This window comes from Pleurodeles waltl, chromosome 12, assembly GCF_031143425.1.
Source record: "Pleurodeles waltl isolate 20211129_DDA chromosome 12, aPleWal1.hap1.20221129, whole genome shotgun sequence".
Taxonomy (NCBI): domain Eukaryota; kingdom Metazoa; phylum Chordata; class Amphibia; order Caudata; family Salamandridae; genus Pleurodeles; species Pleurodeles waltl.
Window position 1 is genome coordinate 63,495,989 of NC_090451.1, and position 24,513 is coordinate 63,520,501.

General features: G+C 46.4%; 1 protein-coding gene across 2 annotated transcripts in view; it reads right to left on the reverse strand.

Moving 5' to 3' along the window:
• The window catches only part of HDGFL2 (HDGF like 2), a 105,059-nt gene extending 85,349 nt beyond the window's left edge, over positions 1 to 19,710 (reverse strand). For both annotated transcript variants that reach the window (XM_069217974.1, XM_069217975.1), the window contains exons 1-3: positions 19,524 to 19,710; positions 14,223 to 14,299; positions 13,995 to 14,133 (exon numbers count right to left, since the gene is read on the reverse strand). In XM_069217974.1, the coding sequence (XP_069074075.1) occupies positions 13,995 to 14,133; positions 14,223 to 14,299; positions 19,524 to 19,598 (291 nt within the window). In that variant the 5' untranslated portion in view covers positions 19,599 to 19,710. The remainder of the gene's footprint in view (positions 1 to 13,994; positions 14,134 to 14,222; positions 14,300 to 19,523) is intronic.
• Positions 19,711 to 24,513: the final 4,803 nt, after the last annotated feature.

The window sequence follows — 24,513 nt, forward strand, 5'->3', positions numbered from 1 at the left end:
TCTGATGACAGAAGATCAGGGAGAGGTTCACTCTCTGCCTCCTGATCCTCATCTGTTACCATCAACAGATTGACATCAGCCCTGTCGTGGAAGAGCTTAAGGCGGTTTACATGGATCACCCTTTTGGGGCTCCTGCTTGTGCCCAGGTCCACCAAGTAGGTGACCTGACTCTTCCTCTCTAGTACTGGGTAAGGGCCACTCCATTTGTCCTGGAGTGCCCTGGGAGCCACAGGCTCCAGAACCCAGACTTTCTGCCCTGGTTGGAACTCAACCAGTGCAGCCTTTTGGTCATACCAAAACTTCTGGAGTTGTTGGCTGGCCTCAAGGTTTTTGGTTGCCTTTTCCATGTACTCTGCCATTCTAGAGCGAAGGCCAAGTACATAGTCCACTATGTCCTGTTTAGGCTCATGGAGAGGTCTCTCCCAGCCTTCTTTAACAAGGGCAAGTGGTCCCCTTACAGGATGACCAAACAGAAGTTCAAAGGGTGAGAACCCTACTCCCTTCTGTGGTACCTCCCTGTAAGCGAAAAGCAGACATGGCAGGAGGACATCCCATCTCCTTTTGAGTTTTTCTGGGAGCCCCATGATCATGCCCTTTAATGTCTTGTTGAATCTCTCAACTAAGCCATTAGTTTGTGGATGGTAAGGTGTAGTGAATTTATAAGTCACTCCACACTCATTCCACATGTGCTTTAGGTATGCTGACATGAAGTTGGTACCTCTGTCAGACACCACCTCCTTAGGGAAACCCACCCTGGTAAAGATACCAATGAGGGCCTTGGCTACTGCAGGGGCAGTAGTCGACCTAAGGGGAATAGCTTCAGGATACCTGGTAGCATGATCCACTACTACCAGGATATACATATTTCCTGAGGCTGTGGGAGGTTCTAGTGGACCAACTATGTCCACACCCACTCTTTCAAAGGGCACCCCCACCACTGGAAGTGGAATGAGGGGGGCCTTTGGATGCCCACCTGTCTTACCACTGGCTTGACAGGTGGGGCAGGAGAGGCAAAACTCCTTAACCATGTTGGACATATTGGGCCAGTAGAAGTGGTTGACTAACCTCTCCCACGTCTTGGTTTGTCCCAAATGTCCAGCAAGGGGGATGTCATGGGCCAATGTTAGGATGAACTCTCTGAACAGCTGAGGCACTACCACTCTCCTAGTGGCACCAGGTTTGGGGTCTCTGGCCTCAGTGTACAGGAGTCCATCTTCCCAATAGACCCTATGTGTTCCATTTTTCTTGCCTTTGGACTCTTCAGCAGCTTGCTGCCTAAGGCCTTCAAGAGAGGGACAGGTTTCTTGTCCCTTACACAGCTCCTCCCTTGAGGGTCCCCCTGGGCCTAAGAGCTCAACCTGGTAAGGTTCAAGCTCCAAAGGCTCAGTTCCCTCAGAGGGCAGAACTTCTTCCTGAGAAGAGAGGTTCCCTTTCTTTTGCTGTGTTGCAGTTGGTTTCCCAACTGACTTTCCTGTTCTCTTGGTAGGCTGGGCCATTTTTCCAGACTCCAGCTCTACTTTTTCACCCTGTGCCTTGCATTGTGCTCTTGTTTTCACACACACCAGTTCAGGGATACCCAGCATTGCTGCATGGGTTTTTAGTTCTACCTCAGCCCATGCTGAGGACTCCAGGTCATTTCCAAGCAGACAGTCCACTGGGATATTTGAGGAGACCACCACCTGTTTCAGGCCATTGACCCCTCCCCATTCTAAAGTAACCATTGCCATGGGATGTACTTTTCTCTGATTGTCAGCGTTGGTGACTGTGTAAGTTTTTCCAGTCAGGTATTGGCCAGGGGAAACCAGTTTCTCTGTCACCATGGTGACACTGGCACCTGTATCCCTCAGGCCCTCTATTCTAGTCCCATTAATTAAGAGTTGCTGTCTGTATTTTTGCATGTTAGGCGGCCAGACAGCTAGTGTGGCTAAATCCACCCCACCCTCAGAAACTAGAGTAGCTTCAGTGTGGACCCTGATTTGCTCTGGGCACACTGTTGATCCCACTTGGAGACTAGCCATACCAGTGTTACCTGGATGGGAGTTTGGAGTGGAACCTTTCTTGGGACAGGCCTTGTCTCCAGTTTGGTGTCCATGCTGTTTACAGCTATGACACCAGGCCTTTTTGGGATCAAAGTTTTTACCCTTGTACCCATTGTTTTGTGAAGAGGCTCTGGGCCCACCCTCCTGTGCAGGTTTTTGGGGGCCTGTAGAAGACTCTTTACTATTTTTAGTTTTGGTTGTCTCATCACCCTTCCCCTGGGGAGTCTTTGTGACCCCTTTCTTTTGGTCACCCCCTGTTGAAGTCTTGGACACCCTTGTCTTGACCCAATGGTCCGCCTTCTTTCCCAATTCTTGGGGAGAAATTGGTCCTAGGTCTACCAGATGCTGATGCAGTTTATCATTGAAACAATTACTTAACAGGTGTTCTTTCACAAATAAATTGTGCAGCCCATCATAATTACTTACACCACTGCCTTGAATCCAACCATCTAGTGTTTTCACTGAGTAGTCTACAAAGTCAACCCAGGTCTGGCTCGAGGATTTTTGAGCCCCCCTGAATCTAATCCTATACTCCTCAGTGGAGAATCCAAAGCCCTCAATCAGGGTACCCTTCATGAGGTCATAAGATTCTGCATCTTGTCCAGAGAGTGTGAGGAGTCTATCCCTACACTTTCCTGTGAACATTTCCCAAAGGAGAGCACCCCAGTGAGATCTGTTCACTTTTCTGGTTACACAAGCCCTCTCAAAAGCTGTGAACCATTTGGTGATGTCATCACCATCTTCATATTTAGTTACAATCCCTTTAGGGATTTTCAACATGTCAGGAGAATCTCTGACCCTATTTATGTTGCTGCCACCATTGATGGGTCCTAGGCCCATCTCTTGTCTTTCCCTCTCTATGGCTAGGATCTGCCTTTCCAAAGCCAATCTTTTGGCCATCCTGGCTAACTGGATGTCCTCTTCACTGGAGTTATCCTCAGTGATTTCAGAGTTGTTGGTCCCTCCTGTGAGGGAACCAGCATCTCTGACTATTATTTGTGGAGTCAGGGCTTGAGAAGCCCTGCTCTCCCTAAGTAGGACTGGAGGGGGGGAATTTCCCTCCAAGTCACTATCTTCATCCTCTGAGTTGCCATCCTCAGAGGGGTTGGCCTTTTCAAACTCTGCCAAAAGCTCCTGGAGCTGTACTTTGGTAGGTTTGGGGCCCATTGCTATTTTCTTTAGTTTACAGAGTGACCTTAGCTCTCTCATCTGTAGATGGAGGTAAGGTGTGGTGTCGAGTTCCACCACAGTCACATCTGTGCTAGACATTTTGCTTCTAAAAGTTGGAATACTTTTTAAGAATCTAAAACTGGTTCTAGAATCTAATTCAAACTTTTACACTCTAAAAGAAATGCTAAACAGGATCTAACACAAGGCCCTAGCAGGTCTTTTAAGAATTTAGAAAACTTTTCAAATTGCAAAAATCAATTTCTAATGACAATTTTGGAATTTGTCGTGTGATCAGGTATTGGCTGAGTAGTCCAGCAAATGCAAAGTCTTGTACCCCACCGCTGATCCACCAATGTAGGAAGTTGGCTCTGTATGTGCTATTTCAAAGTAAGGAATAGCATGCACAGAGTCCAAGGGTTCCCCTTAGAGGTAAAATAGTGGTAAAAATAGATAATACTAATGCTCTATTTTGTGGTAGTGTGGTCGAGCAGTAGGCTTATCCAAGGAGTAGTGTTAAGCATTTGTTGTACATACACATAGACAATAAATGAGGTACACACACTCAGAGACAAATCCAGCCAATAGGTTTTTATATAGAAAAATATCTTTTCTTAGTTTATTTTAAGAACCACAGGTTCAAATTCTACATGTAATATCTCATTCGAAAGGTATTGCAGGTAAGTACTTTAGGAACTTCAAATCATCAAAATTGCATGTATACTTTTCAAGTTATTCACAAATAGCTGTTTTAAAAGTGGACACTTAGTGCAATTTTCACAGTTCCTAGGGGAGGTAAGTATTTGTTAAGTTAACCAGGTAAGTAAGACACTTACAGGGCTTAGTTCTTGGTCCAAGGTAGCCCACCGTTGGGGGTTCAGAGCAACCCCAAAGTCACCACACCAGCAGCTCAGGGCCGGTCAGGTGCAGAGTTCAAAGTGGTGCCCAAAACGCATAGGCTAGAATGGAGAGAAGGGGGTGCCCCGGTTCCGGTCTGCTTGCAGGTAAGTACCCGCGTCTTCGGAGGGCAGACCAGGGGGGTTTTGTAGGGCACCGGGGGGGACACAAGCCCACACAGAAATTTCACCCTCAGCAGCGCGGGGGCGGCCGGGTGCAGTGTAGAAACAAGCGTCGGATTTGTAATGGAAGTCAATGGGAGATCTCGGGATCTCTTTAGCGCTGCAGGCAGGCAAGGGGGGGGTTCCTCGGGGAAACCTCCACTTGGTCAAGGGAGAGGGACTCCTGGGGGTCACTCCTCCAGTGAAAGTCCGGTCCTTCAGGTCCTGGGGGCTGCGGGTGCAGGGTCTCTCCCAGGCGTCGGGACTTTAGGTTCAAAGAGTCGCGGTCAGGGGAAGCCTCGGGATTCCCTCTGCAGGCGGCGCTGTGGGGGCTCAGGGGGGACAGGTTTTTGTACTCACAGTATCAGAGTAGTCCTGGGGTCCCTCCTGAGGTGTTGGATCGCCACCAGCCGAGTCGGGGTCGCCGGGTGCAGTGTTGCAAGTCTCACGCCTTTTGCGGGGAGCTTGCAGGGTTCTTTAAAGCTGCTGGAAACAAAGTTGCAGCGTTTCTTGGAGCAGGTCCGCTGTCCTCGGGAGTTTCTTGTCTTTTCGAAGCAGGGGCAGTCCTCAGAGGATGTCGAGGTCGCTGGTCCCTTTGGAAGGCGTCGCTGGAGCAGGATCTTTGGAAGGCAGGAGACAGGCCGGTGAGTTTCTGGAGCCAAGGCAGTAGTCGTCTTCTGGTCTTCCTCTGCAGGGGTTTTCAGCTAGGCAGTCCTTCTTCTTGTAGTTGCAGGAATCTGATTTTCTAGGGTTCAGGGTAGCCCTTAAATACTAAATTTAAGGGCGTGTTTAGGTCTGGGGGGTTAGTAGCCAATGGCTACTAGCCCTGAGGGTGGGTACACCCTCTTTGTGCCCCCTCCCAAGGGGAGGGGGTCACAATCCTAACCCTATTGGGGGAATCCTCCATCTGCAAGATGGAGGATTTCTAAAAGTTAGAGTCACCTCAGCTCAGGACACCTTAGGGGCTGTCCTGACTGGCCAGTGACTCCTCCTTGTTTTTCTCATTATTTTCTCCGGCCTTGCCGCCAAAAGTGGGGGCCTGGCCGGAGGGGGCGGGCAACTCCACTAGCTGGAGTGTCCTGCTGGGTTGGCACAAAGGAGGTGAGCCTTTGAGGCTCACCGCCAGGTGTGACAATTCCTGCCTGGGGGAGGTGTTAGCATCTCCACCCAGTGCAGGCTTTGTTACTGGCCTCAGAGTGACAAAGGCACTCTCCCCATGGGGCCAGCAACATGTCTCGGTTTGTGGCAGGCTGCTAGAACTAGTCAGCCTACACAGACAGTCGGTTAAGTTTCAGGGGGCACCTCTAAGGTGCCCTCTGTGGTGTATTTTACAATAAAATGTACACTGCCATCAGTGTGCATTTATTGTGCTGAGAAGTTTGATACCAAACTTCCCAGTTTTCAGTGTAGCCATTATGGTGCTGTGGAGTTCGTGCTTGACAGACTCCCAGACCATATACTCTTATGGCTACCCTGCACTTACAATGTCTAAGGTTTTGTTTAGACACTGTAGGGGTACCATGCTCATGCACTGGTACCCTCACCTATGGTATAGTGCACCCTGCCTTAGGGCTGTAAGGCTTGCTAGAGGGGTGGCTTACCTATACTGCATAGGCAGTGAGAGGCTGGCATGGCACCCTGAGGGGAGTGCCATGTCGACTTACTCGTTTTGTCCTCACTAGCACACACAAGCTGGCAAGCAGTGTGTCTGTGCTGAGTGAGAGGTCTCCAGGGTGGCATAAGACATGCTGCAGCCCTTAGAGACCTTCCTTGGCATCAGGGCCCTTGGTACTAGAAGTACCAGTTACAAGGGACTTATCTGGATGCCAGGGTCTGCCAATTGTGGATACAAAAGTACAGGTTAGGGAAAGAACACTGGTGCTGGGGCCTGGTTAGCAGGCCTCAGCACACTTTCAATTGTAAACATAGCATCAGCAAAGGCAAAAAGTCAGGGGGCAACCATGCCAAGGAGGCATTTCCTTACAATGTCCATTCAATCGATAACTTTGTTGCGCTTTCTACTGTACGTGGTGCCATTTTGCAACCCTGTGACAAAAAATTATAATAAATATATATATTTATCATTACTCAAATTAACAGACTCTAGTGCTTGATTGGCAGGGGGCTAGGCACAAAGGAGGTCATGTGTAGGATGCTGGATCTTTATATAGTGGACCAAAAGGGATATACTATGTAGAGTCCCTGTGAACCCCAGAGGAATGACAGAGACACAAATAACCCCAAATGCTCTTTTTGTGGCAGCGTGGGCATGCAGTTAGGTATATCAGAGGGTAGTGCTAAGCATGTAAGGCACACACATAGGCAGTAAGTGACACAAACATTGAATAAAGAAATCCAACACCAATCCATAAAAAATAACATACTTTTATATAAAATTAAGATACCAAGATTAATGGTATTAGGAAAGTACTTTTCGAGATAGGTATCTTTAGAGTTTTCAAAAGTCAAAACCACATTTTTCTGTAGCTGCAAAGTTATTCTATGGGAGAGAAAACATACACAGCAAACAGGTACTTTGCAACAACTTACAGGACCAATCTTCTGAAATTAAGGTGAGTACAGGGCAGGGTCCTAGGCCACCCAAATAGGTCACCTCGAGCTGCACTAGAGCAGGCTGCAGGAGCGGACTGGGGGATTTAGGGACACCAGTGGTCCTCTTCTCGGTCCAGGGTGTCTGGGGGAAGATGTGCAGTTGACTGCCAGGTCTCTGTCACCAGAGATGGTTGAGGTGGGGGGTGGGGGGGGGGAGACCTGCAGACAGACTCCAAGCACCATCAGAAAGGCCACCGTGGGCGAACTCAAGGTGGGCTTTCTCTCCAGAGGGCATGGGAACAACACTGACGCCGCTGACCCGCTTTAGCTCGGGCACAGTGGTGATGTCTGGTGTTCGGTTTTGGCTGCCCCGGGTCCTCACAGTTCTTTGGTTGCCTGCGGATGCAAGGAAGCAAATCCTCAGGACCATGGGAGTTGTTCTTGGCGATTTGCAAAGCAATGGCAGCTCTCCTGGTTTCTTGGAGGCTGCAGCAGCAAGACAGTTCACTTGCTACATAGGGGTCCGGTGCAGTAGGCAGGATTGGCGCCGAGCCAGTCGTGCTTCTCGGTTCTCCAGATAGCAGGCTTCTTGTCCACTCTTCCTTGTGTGTCCATTGAAGATGAGGTCCTCCCTTTATCAGGGGGTCACCGAAATACTCAATTTAGGGGTGTCAAAGGGAGTGAAGGGTAGTATCCAATGTGCTACTTACCCACGGTGGCACTACGCCCCCTAGATGACCACTTCCCTTGAGGCTATCATCCTATTCCAAAATTCCTTATTTAACCACACAAAAGACGGTGGAATTCTTAAAGCGTGTTCGTGTCAGGCTGGTCACCCTAGGGGTGTGCCCAGCCTGGCAGTGCAACACACCACCTGCATAGCTAATTTTCCAGCCTGTCCCATGCCAAATGTGCAGTGTGTCCTGTTTTTTTTTTTTTTTTTTGAGGGGGCTCTCACCCATGGGAGTCAGAAACCAGTTTGTTGGTGGCAGGCTGGCTAATACTAGTCAGTTAGCCCACCATCAATTGGTAGGTTTTCAGGGGTCACTTCTAAGGTGTCCTCTGGGTGCATGTATTACTAAATCCATCACTGGAATCAGTGAGGCTTTAATAATCCGAAATGTTTTACACCAATCATCCCTTTTCTCAGTGTGCCATAATGTAGCTGGGGAAATTGTACCGACCAGTGTCCAGCACATGTATTAAAATGGCTTCCCTGTTCACTTACTATGTCTACGAATTGACAAAGACATACTAGGAGCATATTTGCTTATGCATATAAGTCCTCACCCTGCCTTAGGGCTGTAAGGCCTGTGGTGGGGGGTGAACAACAAACATTACAGGCAGTGTTAGAGGACATGGCACACAAGTGAGTGCCATGTCGTGTTTTCACTTTTGCAGCTCCCTGTCCCTTACAAAAGGTGCTAAATGCCTTGTCACTTTGGGATCAAGCGACAAAGGGTCTTGTTTTTGGGGGAAGGAACACTGGCACTGGGGACCTGGTTAGCAGGAACCCAGTGCACTTCAGTCAAAGTTGCATCAAAAACCAGGCAGATTGGGGTCTCTACAACCAGAACCCAGTTTCCTATAATATTTCCACTGTTCAGAGCAAGTTAGCATGTGTGTATTCTTATATACGAGATAAGCCAGTGATCCGCACAACAATCATACACGTCTTGTACCCTTTAACAGCATGTTAGCATGGCAAGACAGATTTGTGGATCAATCACCTCAATATGCTGCTCTCGAGCTGTTTAATTTGTACATGCCAGGAAGGATATCTACTCCACCCCTAACTAATCACAAAGGCTCATTGTCTGCACTTTAGCACGTTCCAACATGAACTTTTCGTAATTTCCAGATCATTTGAGGCCGCTGATACTACTACATCCCTTCAGCGCCCCGCCCCTCCTCAAAGTCAAAGACAAAGATGACGAAGGTGTTCTTCACGGTCTCAAGAGCAGCTTCTCCTGCAAACAAACATGCACTTTTACGGCCAGACTATGTTTTTGTAAGAGGATCTTATGAGAGGTGGTCAAGGTAGGTCACCACTGATATTTTCTTGACTGCAGCTTACTCTTTGGCTTCCTTTCGTTTAGATAGGATCTCCCCGTTCCTGCTGGGCCTTGTCCGACGATGCACAAGCTGTTTTTTCTCAACACATAAAAAACTTTGGCCACAGAGTGTCTAGTGGACTGAAGATAGGAAACACAGCTTCTGATGTGTATTCTGCAAACCGATCGTAGGTGAAGTAATCGCAAACCCATTCCTCAAATTACTAACTCTGTGATTCCATGCCAACGCACAGGTTGAGTTCCATCACATGCATACTCACTTATCAGCATAGTGCAGCTCTATTTTTCTGTTGCACTATTCGTAATGGTGGTGCTGTAGCTCTGAAGCAATTCTTTTTCTTTGATATCTCGTTCAAACTTAATACTAATTTGAGGGAAATCTCATTTGTTAAAGGCATGCACCCAAGACATCAAGATTCAGCTCGGCTGCTTTCATTCCATTTGCCATTATTTGGGTTCCAGAGGTCTAGATGTCCACTTCTCTAGGACACTCTAGGGCATCTCTCAATGGCTTAGATCAGAATACAGAAATACCAAGATATGTTACCGTCGCCATCTGCGGACTCCCTGAGAGCCAGCAACACACACTTCCATCCCATCTCAACAGACACCAATTCCACACTAAGGATCAGCTGCATCAAAACAAAGGCTACTTGTTACTAAAAAAAGGTTTCCCTGTAAAATCTTGTGCTGTATGGATGCGACCGTCAAATGCTTTATGTCACCTTAAGTTGATCCAAATTTCAAACTGCATGTATCCGCATCACGCTTACATTTCCAGATCGGTTTTATTTTGTAAACCTTTCCTCCTTTGCTTTTTTTATTTATTGTCCCGAAGTGACAAGAAACTGTATACATTGTTTGAGAGAGAAAAAGGAAAAAAAAAAAATAAGCAACATAAATATGAAGTAGGTATTTTCGGGGCATCTAACGATAGCCACCAGGTTCAGCGACATTGAGCAACCAATCAGCCCCCTTAGCCCCCAGTGCATAGTGAAAGATTTAACTGGGGTGCAGTGGAGACCTCCAGGACAAATGCCAAAGCACCTGCATTTAGGTTGATGGCTACATCGTTGTGCAGGCTTGCTCTTGACTTGGAGAAGAGCGCCTGGCATTAATGAGTAGCACATCAAAATACATATGTACTTTTCAACAGTATCAACTCTGCACCAAAAAAATCCGATCAGAAGTAAACACATTACAACTGAGAAAACGCAGACTGGACACAAAGCAGAAATTGTAAATAAATTTGGCCAAAAAAAAAAAAACACAACCACACACACACACACACACACACACACACACACACACACCTTTGAAGCAATGAAATGCACTTGATCACATCTGCATTTCCTAAATACAACCTTTCATGGACATTCACTTCCTCCTCCCAATAGCAGTAGATTGCTTGGCCTGCTCAATTTTCATTTGTGCCCCGGGACATGGAGCTCACAAGACTGACTCAATCCATTCCTCCCGACCCACATAATACACAAACAGATTATATAAAGGAAGGCTCGCCAGTCTCTTATTACTCTTTGCAACTTCTCTCGAAGACAAAGTTTTCTCTGCATCTATCCTGATACTCATAATATTAAGTTCCTTTAGAAGTCACTTCGTGGTTAACTTACAAGGGGAATCATCAGGAACCGTAAACAACAATTAGGCAACCAATCTTACAGGTAACAGGGTAGGAAGCATGTATAACCCCAGGAGAGCAGAGATAAACATGTCTTTCTTGAATGACTTCTGGAAAAATAAAATACAGCATATATGGTACACACAGCAAAAACCCTACACAAAAGGTTAACGGGTGCTGTTGTAGGGTTTATTAGTTTACTGACATCTATTCTGAACTATATTAACGCCATCTCTGTAGCTAGCCAATGGAGAAGGAACATGCTTGCCTCCGAGATCCAGTCATACAACAGGTCCTCACACTCGGTGATCTTGTTTGAAACAGAGAAGGATGCCACCCACCCAAAACAATGACACTACTTACTCTAAAGTCCGGAGAGTTTTCTTTAACATATCTATAAGCACCAGTATCTTCTGCATTTCAGATTTAGAATATAATCATATCTAACTTTAACCTCAAACAGCAGTATGTTCAAATAATTATCAAGTATGGGTGCAATCCTAGCTGATGGAAAATACTACAGTTTGAGTGCAGGATGCTAACATTATTTCATTGTTAATAGTAAGGCAGTAATAAACAGTACCATACACATATGTTTTCATTACTGTCCTAAACAAATCTGCTGTGTACATAGGAGATGCAAAATCCAGAGTTGTCATTCTCCAATGGAAATCAGATAGCCCTTGTCCAAACAAGAGCAATAAGGTTTTTCTTGGGGGTGGGGTTGGGGGGATGGAGGGGGGGACTCCAGAGAGAACCAGTAGTATTGTTCACAAGAACCAGTGCGGACCTGGACCGGTCCAGAAACAAGAAGCAGGCGAACCCTTGTGGTAATAACACATGGACAGGCAAAGAGGACACAGGTGCAGTCAAAGGATTGCATTTAGAATAAAATTAATTAAGTAATCGGCCATTCAGTGTCAAACTCATCAATGCAAAGGCAGAAAAAAAAAGGCAATTGGTTCAAAGTTATCTCCTGTCTCAATACCTATCACAGGAATAGTAGCCAATATTCTGGTAGAGCTGTCTAATAATCAAGCACCATTTTCCACACATTGTTCATTTCACAAGTCGATACAATTTGAGATCGGGTCGTGCAGGTTGGGTGAACCTTCAAAGATATGATCCACAAACTACTGATGAACAGTTTGAGCTAGGCTTGTTTCAGCTTAGTGGCAACTTGGTAAATTTGCAGCATAAGAGGATAAATGGGGAAGGCATCCTCTGAAAAGGAAATGCAGGTATTTTGGACTCCAAGGCAATCCAGATCAGAGGGAATGAGCAGAGATGCTTAACTTCATATATATTAATTTAGTAGAAATAAAGAATAACTACAGAACTGTGCCAGAGGACTTCACAGGAAGAGAAAATGTTTGCAAGTACAACATAGTTTAAATACTGCTGTGGTAACAATCACCTTCTCTTCGAGACTGCAAATATCCACAACGTTCGGTATAGTAGTCTGTGCTAGAAGGATCAGAATTGTCCTGCGGCCTAAAGAGACTCAGGGTACTGATTAGGTTCAGAGCACCCAGCACTACACAACCACTGGACATGCAATGAGACATCCACTAGAATAAAAAAGTACAAGTTTGAAAGATGCAAGAGGAAATATGCAACCTTTGCTGGAAAGCAAGAGAAACCTAACAGCAAAGAGGGGGGGGGGGGGCTGGGTGCACAAAGCATACAATGATGAGAAGACAGTGAAAGAAAGTGAGGCTGTAACGTGTTGATGTTCAACCGCCTGAGTAACATAGGGCGTAACACATGTAATGCTTAGTGTAGAACTTATAAAAGGCATGTCTGCTATGGTACTGCAATCCAGAGAAAAGCTATAATTTCTTATTTCAATGCACTTAAAATCAGGAATCAAAAAATGCAATAACCTATTTATAAAACATTAAAATATGGAAAAACAAGGTTTGGGAGAACACAGTCCAATCCTAGATTAAACGGATGTAGGGGATTTTTAAGTTTAATGGCATAAAACTTATGTTCATTGCAGACCCAAACATTTAACAGGAAAACAAAGCAACCCATTGGTCAAGGGTTACAATTAAAAAAAAAAAAAAAAAAAAAACACTAAGGTCCACTTAAAAATGATAGGGATAGACATTCAAAATGGAGCCGATTGAGACGGTGTGTGCTGGCCTTCAGCTTAGCTGCCCAGGTTCACTGATCCAGTGTCTTAGGAGTAGGACAGCCACAGAACATTGCCAGCTGCAGTTCCTATGGTGGGGTGGTGCTAGTATGAAGGCATGGGTTAATTGCGCATGAGGATCTTTGAAACCTACAGCATAAGCCCATTTCCAAGGTAACGGGTCTTTCACCAATACTGCTAAAAGCAGATACTCTCACCTGTAGCCAGGCATTACAGAACACGAGACACGACTACTGAGAAATGTTGCTTGGGGGAGGAACCACTCAAATCATACTCCTGGAAAACAAGACTGATTATGCAATTTCCAATATATCGCACAATATTTGTTTAAAACCTCATAAGGGCAGAATGCTAACTCCCTCGAAAACAATGGGACAAATAAAAGATGCTAGCATTTTACTGACTGAATGAAGTGCCATGCACTGAACCAAATAAATTCTTAGCACATTCCACATCAGCACGTAATCATGAACAGTATGCACAGCAATGAAAGGAGCCTAATTGCCTATGCTTATGTCGGAATGTCTACCAGTTAGTACATAAGCTGTATACAGCACAGCTCAGCAACAAGGCAGAAACCACCCCTCCCTGCTTTGGAGCTGTGTTATCTTAAGCTCAAGCAATAAGATGTAAAGAATCAAAGTTACGCTTATGCAGCTTAGAAGCAATGTGCCTTGAAAACGGTCTCAGCGCAGTGGCGAGAGCACACGGGATGGTGTGTCAGACCCTAGAATTGAGCATGCTAAGAAGGTAAAATTTAAACAGTGGCCAGGAGGGTACACTCACCAGGAAGGCACAAAGCAACAGCCTTGAGACTAGAACGTTAAGTAGAGGGTCTAGGGATTGTCCGAGTGCTTAACAGGAGGGTGCCAGAAATTAGATAGCAGCTGCCCATCAAGAAAATACTCAAACTTGCTTTGGGGCGATTGCGTAATCTGACAAGGAACACCTCTTTTGCACAGGTAACTTTCAAAGCAAGAGGTAGCAGACTGGACGCAAAACAGCAGCATGTGGGGAGAGTAAACATGAGAACTAGGAAGGCATATAATTAGCAATGACTAATTACTGAACAGAATTCTCAGACAAGCTTGGAGGGCCACTAGATAAATGCTTTTTAGAATGGATGTATGAAGGACACGACCTACGCAAAGGCTCAGAGTTAGGACTGAACGAATAAGATCACTCAACCAAGCCGTAGCCAAATTAGATGTGAACAAACAAACACAGCAATAGAAGTAGCTTTCCTAGTTGGCTCTGTAATTAGCACATGGACCATCACATAGTACCGGAAAAGATACTCACCTGAGGAAGCGTGTAGCTTGCGTGTGGGTTATTCTGAATTTCCCACAGGCCCTCATTAAAGCCCTTCCTTTTGTTGGGTTTGCCATATTTGTCTTTATACTTGTCATACAGGAAGAGGTCCTTGGGTGGTATAAAGGCTCTGCAAGATATGAAGCAAAGGGAGGAATTAAAAGCAATGCAACAGCAGAAATATAACAATACAGGGTGCACGCGTCAGACAAAACGTACGTTTCATGAGTACCAAAGAAGAAGATTGGGTACTTGTTTGGAGGAGGTTTCACTGCCCCATCTGCAACGTCATCAATCTAAAAAGCGAGGAAAGAAGCTGTCAAAATCCTGATATAAAGGCACAAGAAGCCGAAAATGTTCACAATAATTCCAAATGTATTAATGCAACTTAATAACAAAGATGTAAAATTAAACAGAAACAGTCATGCAGATGTGAAAGTGTTTTGCCCCCTTCTACAACACCTTCCGACCTAGTCCTCGATACCAAGGGACCCCCAAAGCTGTTTCACAGTAAAATATTTCAGGAAACAAACAAACAAAAAAACAACAACAACAAAAAGGAAGATAACGAATAATTGTTTATGAAGGAAGCACGTTTACAAAAAGTCTGCATTGATATAAAAGCCTTGATTGGCCTAACAAAAGGAAGCATATCAGTCCAGCCAGGCAGCGAATTCTGTGTTCTTTCTTTTGGGTGGCAAAACACGAGACTGAAAGCGGACTCACAGCGATTGTGAACAGAAAGGTGCAAACAAAAGAACCTACCGAGAAAGCTGAGTAAATTCGAAAATCTCCTCCTATAGAATTGCTTCTACATTGCAGTAAATTGGCAAATTTCTAGAACTCCAAATGCACCCGTGGAGAAGTACTCCAGGAACTCTAGGCAGTGAGATGTCCAATATGTAGCACTAGGTGAAAAACTGCCTTCCTCCCCCACTTGTGCTTCCAAACATGCATTTTATTCCACAGTGCTAATAAACACAAGTTAATCATTCTCACCCTAAAAAGATATTTAATTTTGCATTGATCAAGAACAAATACACAGGGGTTTTCAAGATTGAAAAGTACACACAAAGTTACAAATGTATGGATGTCGACCAGTTTCAGCCGAGTGGCTCTACCAGAAGCGCCTGCAATGCATCTCCCAACCAAAGCTTGGCAATGTAGCAGATCTCCATAGTAACGGAACTTCTGCATTGGTATCTATGTACACCACAAAAATGGTAAGCGCTACAAATCCTATTTTTTTTTTGGACTCGAGGTTGGACGTTTTGTTTACAATGAATATTTTGTGCACCCAAGTTTAAACCAACACATCTCAGTGTATTTACAATTTCGGGAAGCATTGCTACTCTACCTGCCTAAGGTAGACAATTAGCCAACCTCCCTCTACACAGTAGTGTTGGTTTCTTTACCCATCTTCAGCCAAACATAAATTGATTTCAATTGGCTGCATCACAACAGCCTCAAGCCCAGCAACTTACTTTCTTTCTATATGCACACAGTGCTAAACTGAACTTCCTGCAGTATTGATCAATGACAACAACAATCTGACCACCAAGAGCCCCCTCATTTACACCTCAGAGTAACAGAAACAGGGCACTGCGAGTACTGCTACGACCGGCCCCTATAGCTGGCTCAACAAAGCTTTTGTGTGTTTATGTGACAAGACTCCCAAAACAATACACCTCTACTGCATCACAATCATCAACTAATCCTGATCACTACAGTGCTCTGAAACCAAAATATTAATTAACGATCTGCCCTATCACATGCTAATGTTTATAACCCTGGGTTTTAACTGAGTCTGAAACCATGCTATTAAAACGGTACATTAACCTAGCAAAGGCAATGAGCCAAGGACTACCCTCGAATACAACTTTATCCCCGTACACTGACAGTTCTCAGGGCTTCAACCTGTTAATTTCCTTAAAATCCTTATTCTCACCTCTGATTCAAGAGTGATGCCCGTTGTACTAGGCTTCCGGAATTGTAAAGAGCAACTTATCACCCATAGGGTATCCACGCCCTGGAGCCAGTGATAAAGTCGTCTGCAGGGTCTTTGTTAAAGAGCAGATCTTCAGCTTCTTAAGGAATTCCGGAAGCGAAGAGCGGGCCCTCAGGTGTAATGGGAGGTGGTGCCATGTTTTGGGTGTGAAGGATGAGTAAGTTAGCACTCTTGTTATACTTCTGCAGATGCAGGGTGTGTGGGTGCGCGAGAGAGGCAGACCATAGGTGTCTGGTGGAATGGAGGCAGGAGTTGAGACATGCTGGACCAATATTGTGCAACATCTTGTATGTATGTGTGAGGAATTCAGATTGGCAGTCTTTGGGTACCAGTAGCCAGTGAAGATCTGAGGTAAGGCATGATGTGGGCTAGCCAGAGAAGGGTCAGAACGAGCCTGGTAGTGGTGTTCTGAATGGTCTCAAGAAGGAGGAGATCGGCGGGGATTCCAGCATAGAGTGCCTCGTCAAGTCTGCTGGTTATTAGTGCTTGAGTGAAAGTACATCTGGCACTCTTGGGAACCCAGCTGAAGATTTAGGTGGTCATTCCAACCCTGGCGGTCCATGACCGCCGGGTTGGAGGACCGCGGGAGCACCACCGACAGGCACGCGGTGCTCCAATGGGCATTCCGACCGCGGCGGTAAAGCCGCGGTCGGACCGGCAACACTGGCGGGCTCCCGCCAGTGTACCGCCGCCCATTGGAATCCTCCAAGGCGGCGCAGCTAGCTGCGCCGCCGAGGGGATTCCGACCCCCCCTACCGCCATCCAGTTCCCGGCGGTCCGCCCGCCGGGAACCGGATGGCGGTAGGGGGGGTCGCGGGGCCCCTGGGGGCCCCTGCAGTGCCCATGCCACTGGCATGGGCACTGCAGGGGCCCCCGTAAGAGGGCCCCTAAATGTATTTCACTGTCTGCTGCGCAGACAGTGAAATACGCGACGGGTGCAACTGCACCCATCGCACAGCTTCCACTCCGCCGGCTCGATTCCGAGCCGGCTTCATCGTGGAAGCCTCTTTCCCGCTGGGCTGGCGGGCGGCCTGAAGGTGGCCGCCCGCCAGCCCAGCGGGAAAGTCAGAATTACCGCCGCGGTCTTTCGACCGCGGAACGGTAACCTGACGGCGGGACTTTGGCGGGCGGCCTCCGCCGCCCGCCAAGGTCCGAATGAGGGCCTTAGTGTTTAAGGGAGATGAGTAGCTGGTTGATTGCTTTCTTCATCACCTTTTCCGAGTACAGTAGTAGGGAAATGGGGCCAAAGTTGCTTTGTTTGTTAGGGCCAGCCTATGTTTTTTTTTTTTTTTTGTAACTAACTCCCACGTATGCCAACCTCCAGAACACCATCATCCCAAGCCCCACCACCAGAATCAAAACAACCAGCAGTCCAAAATCCACCACAACAGAACTGCTGATTCAGTCTATTTTGCACTTTTCAATCAAAAAGCTGGAGTGATCTTGCTCCTTGACATTGACAGAAAGCCCCTTATGTTCACTTAAGGCATATTTTAAAACCCCTTCACTCTTTACATCCCCTGGTTCTCAACTATGTTAAACTATCTGCTGGGCGTCGTTAGCCCTATGAAGTGAGCTGTGTAAGCATCATCTACCAATTATTATTTATAGATCACCTGTCTAAGCTCCAAAAACGGTTACCAGTTAACAGTGCTTACATTGCCCTCAAGCGCCTACCTTCTGTAGCGTCTTTCCATTCCTTACTTTCAGGTTCAAGTTTGCATAAAGATAGTTTTCTTTTCAATTCTTATCTATCACCCAACACAGGATCTCCTCAAGTCACACACTGAGCTCCCCGATCTGCCTCCAAGAAATCTTCAGCAGGGCTAAGTTTACTCCTACGCAGCTGTCTTGAAATCTTGCCTCACTAAGGCTCTCTGCCCGATCCACAACAGCCTTTGTGTTCCACATCGCCAGGGGGTACTTTTCACTAGCAGTCTCGGACAACGCACTTTGATTCCTACTTCAAGCCAAAGTCTTCCTGCTAGTCCAAGTCACAGAATATGCCCATCGCAGCAGTAGAATCTCTGCAAACAGGCCTCAACTCACACTCCTAATTTTGTCAACCTTAAGCAACAGAGGAACAGATGCCCTACATGAACTCCAGTGGGTTGAACCTATGCCAGATCGTCAAGATAACCACGTATGTGTAGAAATACACACACACACTTTCCATGTATTCACAGTATGAAAGTGTGGCTCTTATGGGTACACTAAAAACGTAGCATGGTCCTGGCTTTACAATGGGGCCAGTGCTCTAGATCTACCTATATCATAGTTTCCAGTGTTCCTGTTCAGAGTCTATACCTTCTGCAGCCTCCCCTTCCACTTATAAATCACAATCATCATCAATCACCTTCAGTCTTGCCCTATATGTTTTCATCAATGTACTATTGCTGAATTTACCCCCCTACATCTCACTGAACTCTCTCGCTACCACCCGCATCTCTCTTGCGCCTAATGCAGGTCCACCACAATCTTTGTACTACCTCCTGATTACAGTGCGGTTTTGTTCCCAAAGTAATCAAATTCTAGACGAATGACGTCCAGAGTGCCCTGCCCCCTTCATTTATGTGCACCACATGTGCCCTGGTGCTCCATCATCGAAGTATGTTGCAGGTACACCAGCTACCGGAAATCAACATATACCACAAGTGACCTGGTGCACCATCTACACATGAGCCACAGCCCCCCCCCCCCCCACCCCATTAACAGGTTTCCTTCCCAACCCATCATCCACAAAAACAACAGGTGTCCTGGTCCATTCTGATCCACATACAGCATAAGTCCCTGGTCCTCCCTCATCTACATACACTATAGTTGTCCCAGTCTTCCTCATCCACATACTACACAGGTGTCTTGCTCTTCCCTGGTCCATTTACTACACAGGTGACCTAATCCTCATTTATCCTACAGATGTGCTGGCCCTCCATCATCCACACTCCACAGATGCCCCCCATTGTCCACAGATACACATACCCCACAGGTGTCCTGGTGCCCCATCATATGCGCGCACACACACCACGGGCGCACTGGACCCCCCCAACATGCACAGGGTCCCAAAGTGTTAAATCTTTCAAGTACTCATCTTAATTACCGAGCCCACTATTGTATTATTCTCCATGGATCCCACTCAAGAACCGGGTGCCCCCTTTCCCAGATGCTCCCCTCCCACCACTTGGTCCAACCCCTTTTCACGACCACCGCCCCCCTCATGGGTGCGTGTGATACGGGGGGGGGTCATTAATTAATCCCTCCCAGGGCCCTCGCTGCAGATGCCCCCTGCCCCAGACGTCCATCTACCTTAAGCGCCTCCTCCTCCATGTGCCCACCCTCGGGCTCTCCCCCACAAGCCCTTCCATCCAGACTCCACTCCCCGCCATCACACCCCTTTCTTAAAACACTTACGCAGCCGCCCCGAAAGGACGACCGTTAAAGGCGAGTCTGTACCTCCCCGCCCCCCCCGGGCGCAGAGGGATTACCGCAGCGCCGGCCCGCTCCCATATGCTCACCCTGGCGGGCCAGTGCGGGTAGCCCTTCATCTTGGCGAAGACCAGGTCTCCGGCCTTGAAGCTGTACTGCGGCATGGCGACAATCCGAGCGGGGTACAGGCCTTAGGAAAAGCCCAGGCCTCTGCCAAGCCCAGGCTGCAGCACAGGGACAGGCCTCGGCGCGCAGGAAGTCCCGCCCCCGCCGCGACGCGCACACTGGCCCGGTCGGCTGCCACTCGGGGGCAACCGGAGGCCCGACAATCGGAACGGCCAATGGGACGATGAGGCGGGAGTTGAGGCTGCCCTCCGATTGGCTTGGACCTCTGTGCGAGGCTCGTGGTATAAATACACAAAAAGGCGCTGAGGCTTGTGTGGAAAAGAGAAGGGAGGGGGCCTGGGGCAACAAGGGGGAAGGGCAAGAGGATTAAACAGTCTGAGAAGGAGGAAGTAATACCCTAGGGGAGGGCAGTGGGTTGCTTGAGGAAGAAAAGGGAGAAGTAAAGGGCCACAGGTGTTTACATACAGGGAGGTACAGTCATTTAGTCCCCCAAACTATGGGGTAGAGTCTTCAAAGCCCTGATATCGGGTTGTGCGCTGTTCACCTCGTGTGCCGCCACTGGCGACATTTAAATTATAACATCAATGACATCAATGATGTAGTTACTTATGACATCCCTGATTATATTGATGACATCACTGTGTAAGAAAGGTAATTTATTACGTGGAGAGGCGAAATAGAAAGATAATGTCTTTTTTTTAAACAATTAATTTTTTTTTAAACACACCTAAAATGAAGCTATGGTTAGGGAAATAATCTTTAAACAGCCCCCTGGAGTTTGCTGCTATGGGAGGCAAATTTGATTTTAAAAAAAGCAAAATTTACACCCAAAAACCTAAAAATTCACATTAGATTTGAGGTGGCCAAAAATGTGCCTGCAACAAAAATACTGCAAGGCCTGTTCTCTGTTACTGCTGGAAACTGTGCTTTCTCACAGTCTGTTACCTTGTAAAGTCTCCAGCAGCACAGCACCTCGATTTTCAGGGTGTCTGATGCCAAAGAAAGCAGTTCTCTTCTTTCTGACATCCGACAACCTGCGTGTTAAAAGTAGCAGGGGCTGGGCTGGACGGCAGTGGAGATTGGGGGCATTTAAAAAAAAATGCAAAAAAGAGGGTTAGGGATTAACAGGAAACAAGAGGGGGGCCTAGGGAGAAGAGTGCAGGGGAGGGCGGGGAGCAGAAGAGCCTTTCAATGACTTGCAGAGTACAAATGTGTGAGGCGGGCTGCAGGCTTATTGCATAGGAAGGGACTCAGTTCATTTGAAAGGCAGGCAACAGAGGACGTTAACCCCTCTGCTGCTTGCTAGCCTGTCTCACCCTCCCTTTACTGTCAAGGTCAGCGCAGAGCCAGTAAAGAGAGGGTCAACCCCATGTCATTTTTTTATACAAATTTTATGGCCACTTTTGTAAAAATCTCCATTAGTTCATACAGTTAAGACCAACAAGAAGAGTTGACACTTTACACAATATTTGAAGAATATGGTTCTAATCAGTGTTTCATTTGTGCTTGTCGTTTCTAGTGCAGGGCACCAGCACTTATTTTTCTGCCTACTGCGAGCAAAAGACACACATGGGAAAGACAGAGGAAGCGAAAAACGAAAAAGCGTCAGAAATGGGAAAAGCAGGAAGCTGCAAGAATGAGCTGAAGGGTCAGGGATTGGCTGTAAATGGATTAATGAGGTCCGAGATGGTTTCAGGATTACGCTGTCTCAGTATTCCGTGCTCACACATTTAAATGCAGCAGCCGCATGTTTAAGAGGAGAGCTTTGAGCACCGGCACGTTTTTATTTGCAAATTAAGCACTTGTTCTAATAGGTTCTTGTATAAAATATATTAAGCACAAATGGATACTCTGTACCCAGGTTGGAGAGACTGACAAGTTCATCAGATGAGGAAACTTACCAAAGTGGCGAAACCTCGCAATAATTTAAATATGTTTTATCTGTATTGTATGCACCACAAAGAAATGCACTGTACAAGATCCAAGGAGATGGTCAAAATCATTTTGATATGTATATGAACTTCATCGGCATTATAATACCTGGACGAGGCATAGTTTGTGTGCTTTTCTGTAGATATCAGAGTTAGAGGTACTTTATATTGTCTGATCAGTTAACTTTATCTTGTATTTTTTACCTGCTAAGCCATGGGCAGTGTTTCACAGTAGAATGAAATAATCATCAACCCATAAAAACAACACATTTGATACACTATCAACTATGAGCAATGAAAGTCTGTGTATAGCGTCACTTGTAGGTGAGAGAGTACGGAGAACCAATTGTGGTTGAAGGTCGTACCTACTTGGTGTTCAGATTGTTCAACTTGGTGGAAGATGTTTGTGATGCCAGTTGTTTGTATTAATTAAGAATCCAATGTGATTGGACAGGTGTGGGGAAAAGGTCAAAACAATGAACTCTATCAGTGTAAATCATGTTGTGTTTATATCACCTACATAGTTTGCACATGTTGTATACAGGTGGAAGGCGTGAGAGAATAAAAGCTCTTAAAAAATTATTTCTCATGTAGGTATTGTCATTGTGGAACCCTTTCAGAAAAATCATATGTCCACAACAGTGATTTAATTGATGAGGTAGTTGGGGACGTGACAAGTGATCTCATCAGTTATGTGGTTGATGATGTCATTTGAGATGCCATCAATTATGTCATGTACAAGTGGTAAGTGGGGGCATGAGTTGTGGTTTATGTGTCTAGGATTAACGTTTGCCATTTTCAGGGGTTGTTCAGGTATTTTGTTCAGCACCATAACTTGATTTTTAACTGTGTATTTCCAGAGCATTTCCACACTTCTATTATACATTTGTTAATGTCTTATGAGCAAATGCAAAAATCACTTGCCCTTTGCAAAGTTTTTTTTTTTTTGGGCGGGGGCTCTGGTTTCTGATGACACATCCATTAATCTGCATGGTCAACCAAAGCTGCACACAGCATTTCGCTGTGCACATAGCCTTCAGATAGGCCCTGTACCCACCACACCTTGTGGTAAATCCCTACTGTGTGGGATTTGGCCACAGCCCCGTAGCCCACTGTTAGAAATGGGGTCTTTGGTTGGCAGTCAGGTTACCCCCTGTCCAAGCAAGGACCCTCACTCTAGTCAGGGTAAAGGAGAATCACCCTCAGCTAACCCCCACTAACCCCCTTGGTAGCTTGCCACGAGCAGCAGGTTTAACTTCAGAGTGCTAGGTGTAAAGTATTTGTACCAACACACAGAGTAACTTAATGAAAACACTACAAAATGACACATCACAGGTTTAGAAAAATAGAAAATATTTATCTAAACAAAATAAGACCAAAACGACAAAATTCTACAATACACAAGTCAAGTTATCACTAAAAATACAAAAAGAGTCTTCATGTAATTTTAAACACAACGCTAAAGCTGTTAGCGTGAAAATGTACCTTGGTTGTGTCAAAAATAACCCCACACGGGCGAGTGTGCATCAAAAAGGGCTTGCGATGCGTCGATTTCACTCACGAGTGAGACCTTGCGTCGTTTTTCCTTTAGTCGGGTCGGCATGCGTTGTTTCTTCTCTCCACAGGAGAATGATGCTTTGATCCGGTCAGCACTCTCAGGTCCGGGCAGGCCTTGCGTCATTTTTACACGCCCACCGACGTTTGTGCCAGAAATTCAGATGCACGATGATCCGAAAACCAGGCAGCGCGGGTTGCAATCTCACAAGCCTCAGTCAGCGATGCTGCACATCGTTTCCCCAGCTCCTGGCGTCGATCTTCCGGTCGTGTTGCAGGCGAGCGCCGATTTTCAGCCGCAAAGCTGGTGGCACGTTGATTTTTCAGCCGCAGATCGGAGTCGCGCCGATCTTTTCCCCGCACGGCGGTCAGTGCGTCGATTTCTCACTCTTGGGCTGACAGCTTCTCTTCTCAGGGTCCCAGGAACTGGATGGGCACCACTTGGCAGAGTAGGAGTCTCCCCAAAGGCTCCAGGTGCAGAGAGAAGTCTTTGCTGTCCCTGAGACTTCAAACAGCAGGAGGCAAGGTCTAAATCAAGCCCTTGGAGATCCTCACAAGAAGGAAGGCAACACATAGTCCAGTCTTTGTCCTCTAGTACAGGCAGAAGCAGCAACTGCAGGATAGCTCCACAAAGCACAGTCACAGGCAGGTCAGCTCTTCTTCCTCAGCTGTTCAGCTCTTCTCCAGGCAGAGGTTCCTCTTGGTTTCCAGAACTGTTCTAAAGTCTGTGGTTTTGGGTGCCCTTCTTATACCCATTTTGCCCTTTGAAGTAGGCCTACTTCAAAGAAAAGTCTCTCTTGTTTGTGAAATCCTGCCTTGCCCATGCCAGGCCCCAAACACACACCAGGGGGTTGGAGACTGCATTGTGTGAGGGCAGGCACAGCCCTTTCAGGTGTGAGTGACCACTCCTCCTCTCCCTCCTAGCACAGATGGCTGATCAGGAAATGCAGACTACACCCCAGCTCCCTTTGTGTCACTGTCTGGTGAGAGGTGCAACCAGCCCAACTGTCAAACTGACCCAGACAGGGAATCCACAAACAGGCAGAGTCACAGAAATGGTTTAAGCAAGAAAATGCTCACTTTCTAAAAGTGGCATTTTCAAACACACAATCTTTTAATCAACTTTACTAAAAGGTGTATTTTTAAATTGTGAGCTCAAAGACCCCAAACTCCACATGTCTATCCGCTCTCAAAGGGAATCTTCACTTTAATCATACTTAAAGGTAGCCCCCATATTAACCTATGACGGATGGGCTTTGCAACAGTGAAACCCGAATTTAGCAGTATTTCACTGTCAGGACACATAAAACACATTACTATATGTCCTACCCTAACCATACACTGCACCCTGCCATTGGGACAACCTAGGGCCTACATTAGGGGTGTCTTACATGTAAGAAAAGGGAAGGTTTAGGCCTGGCAAGTGGCTACACTTGCCAAGTCGAATTTACAGTTTAAAACTGCACAC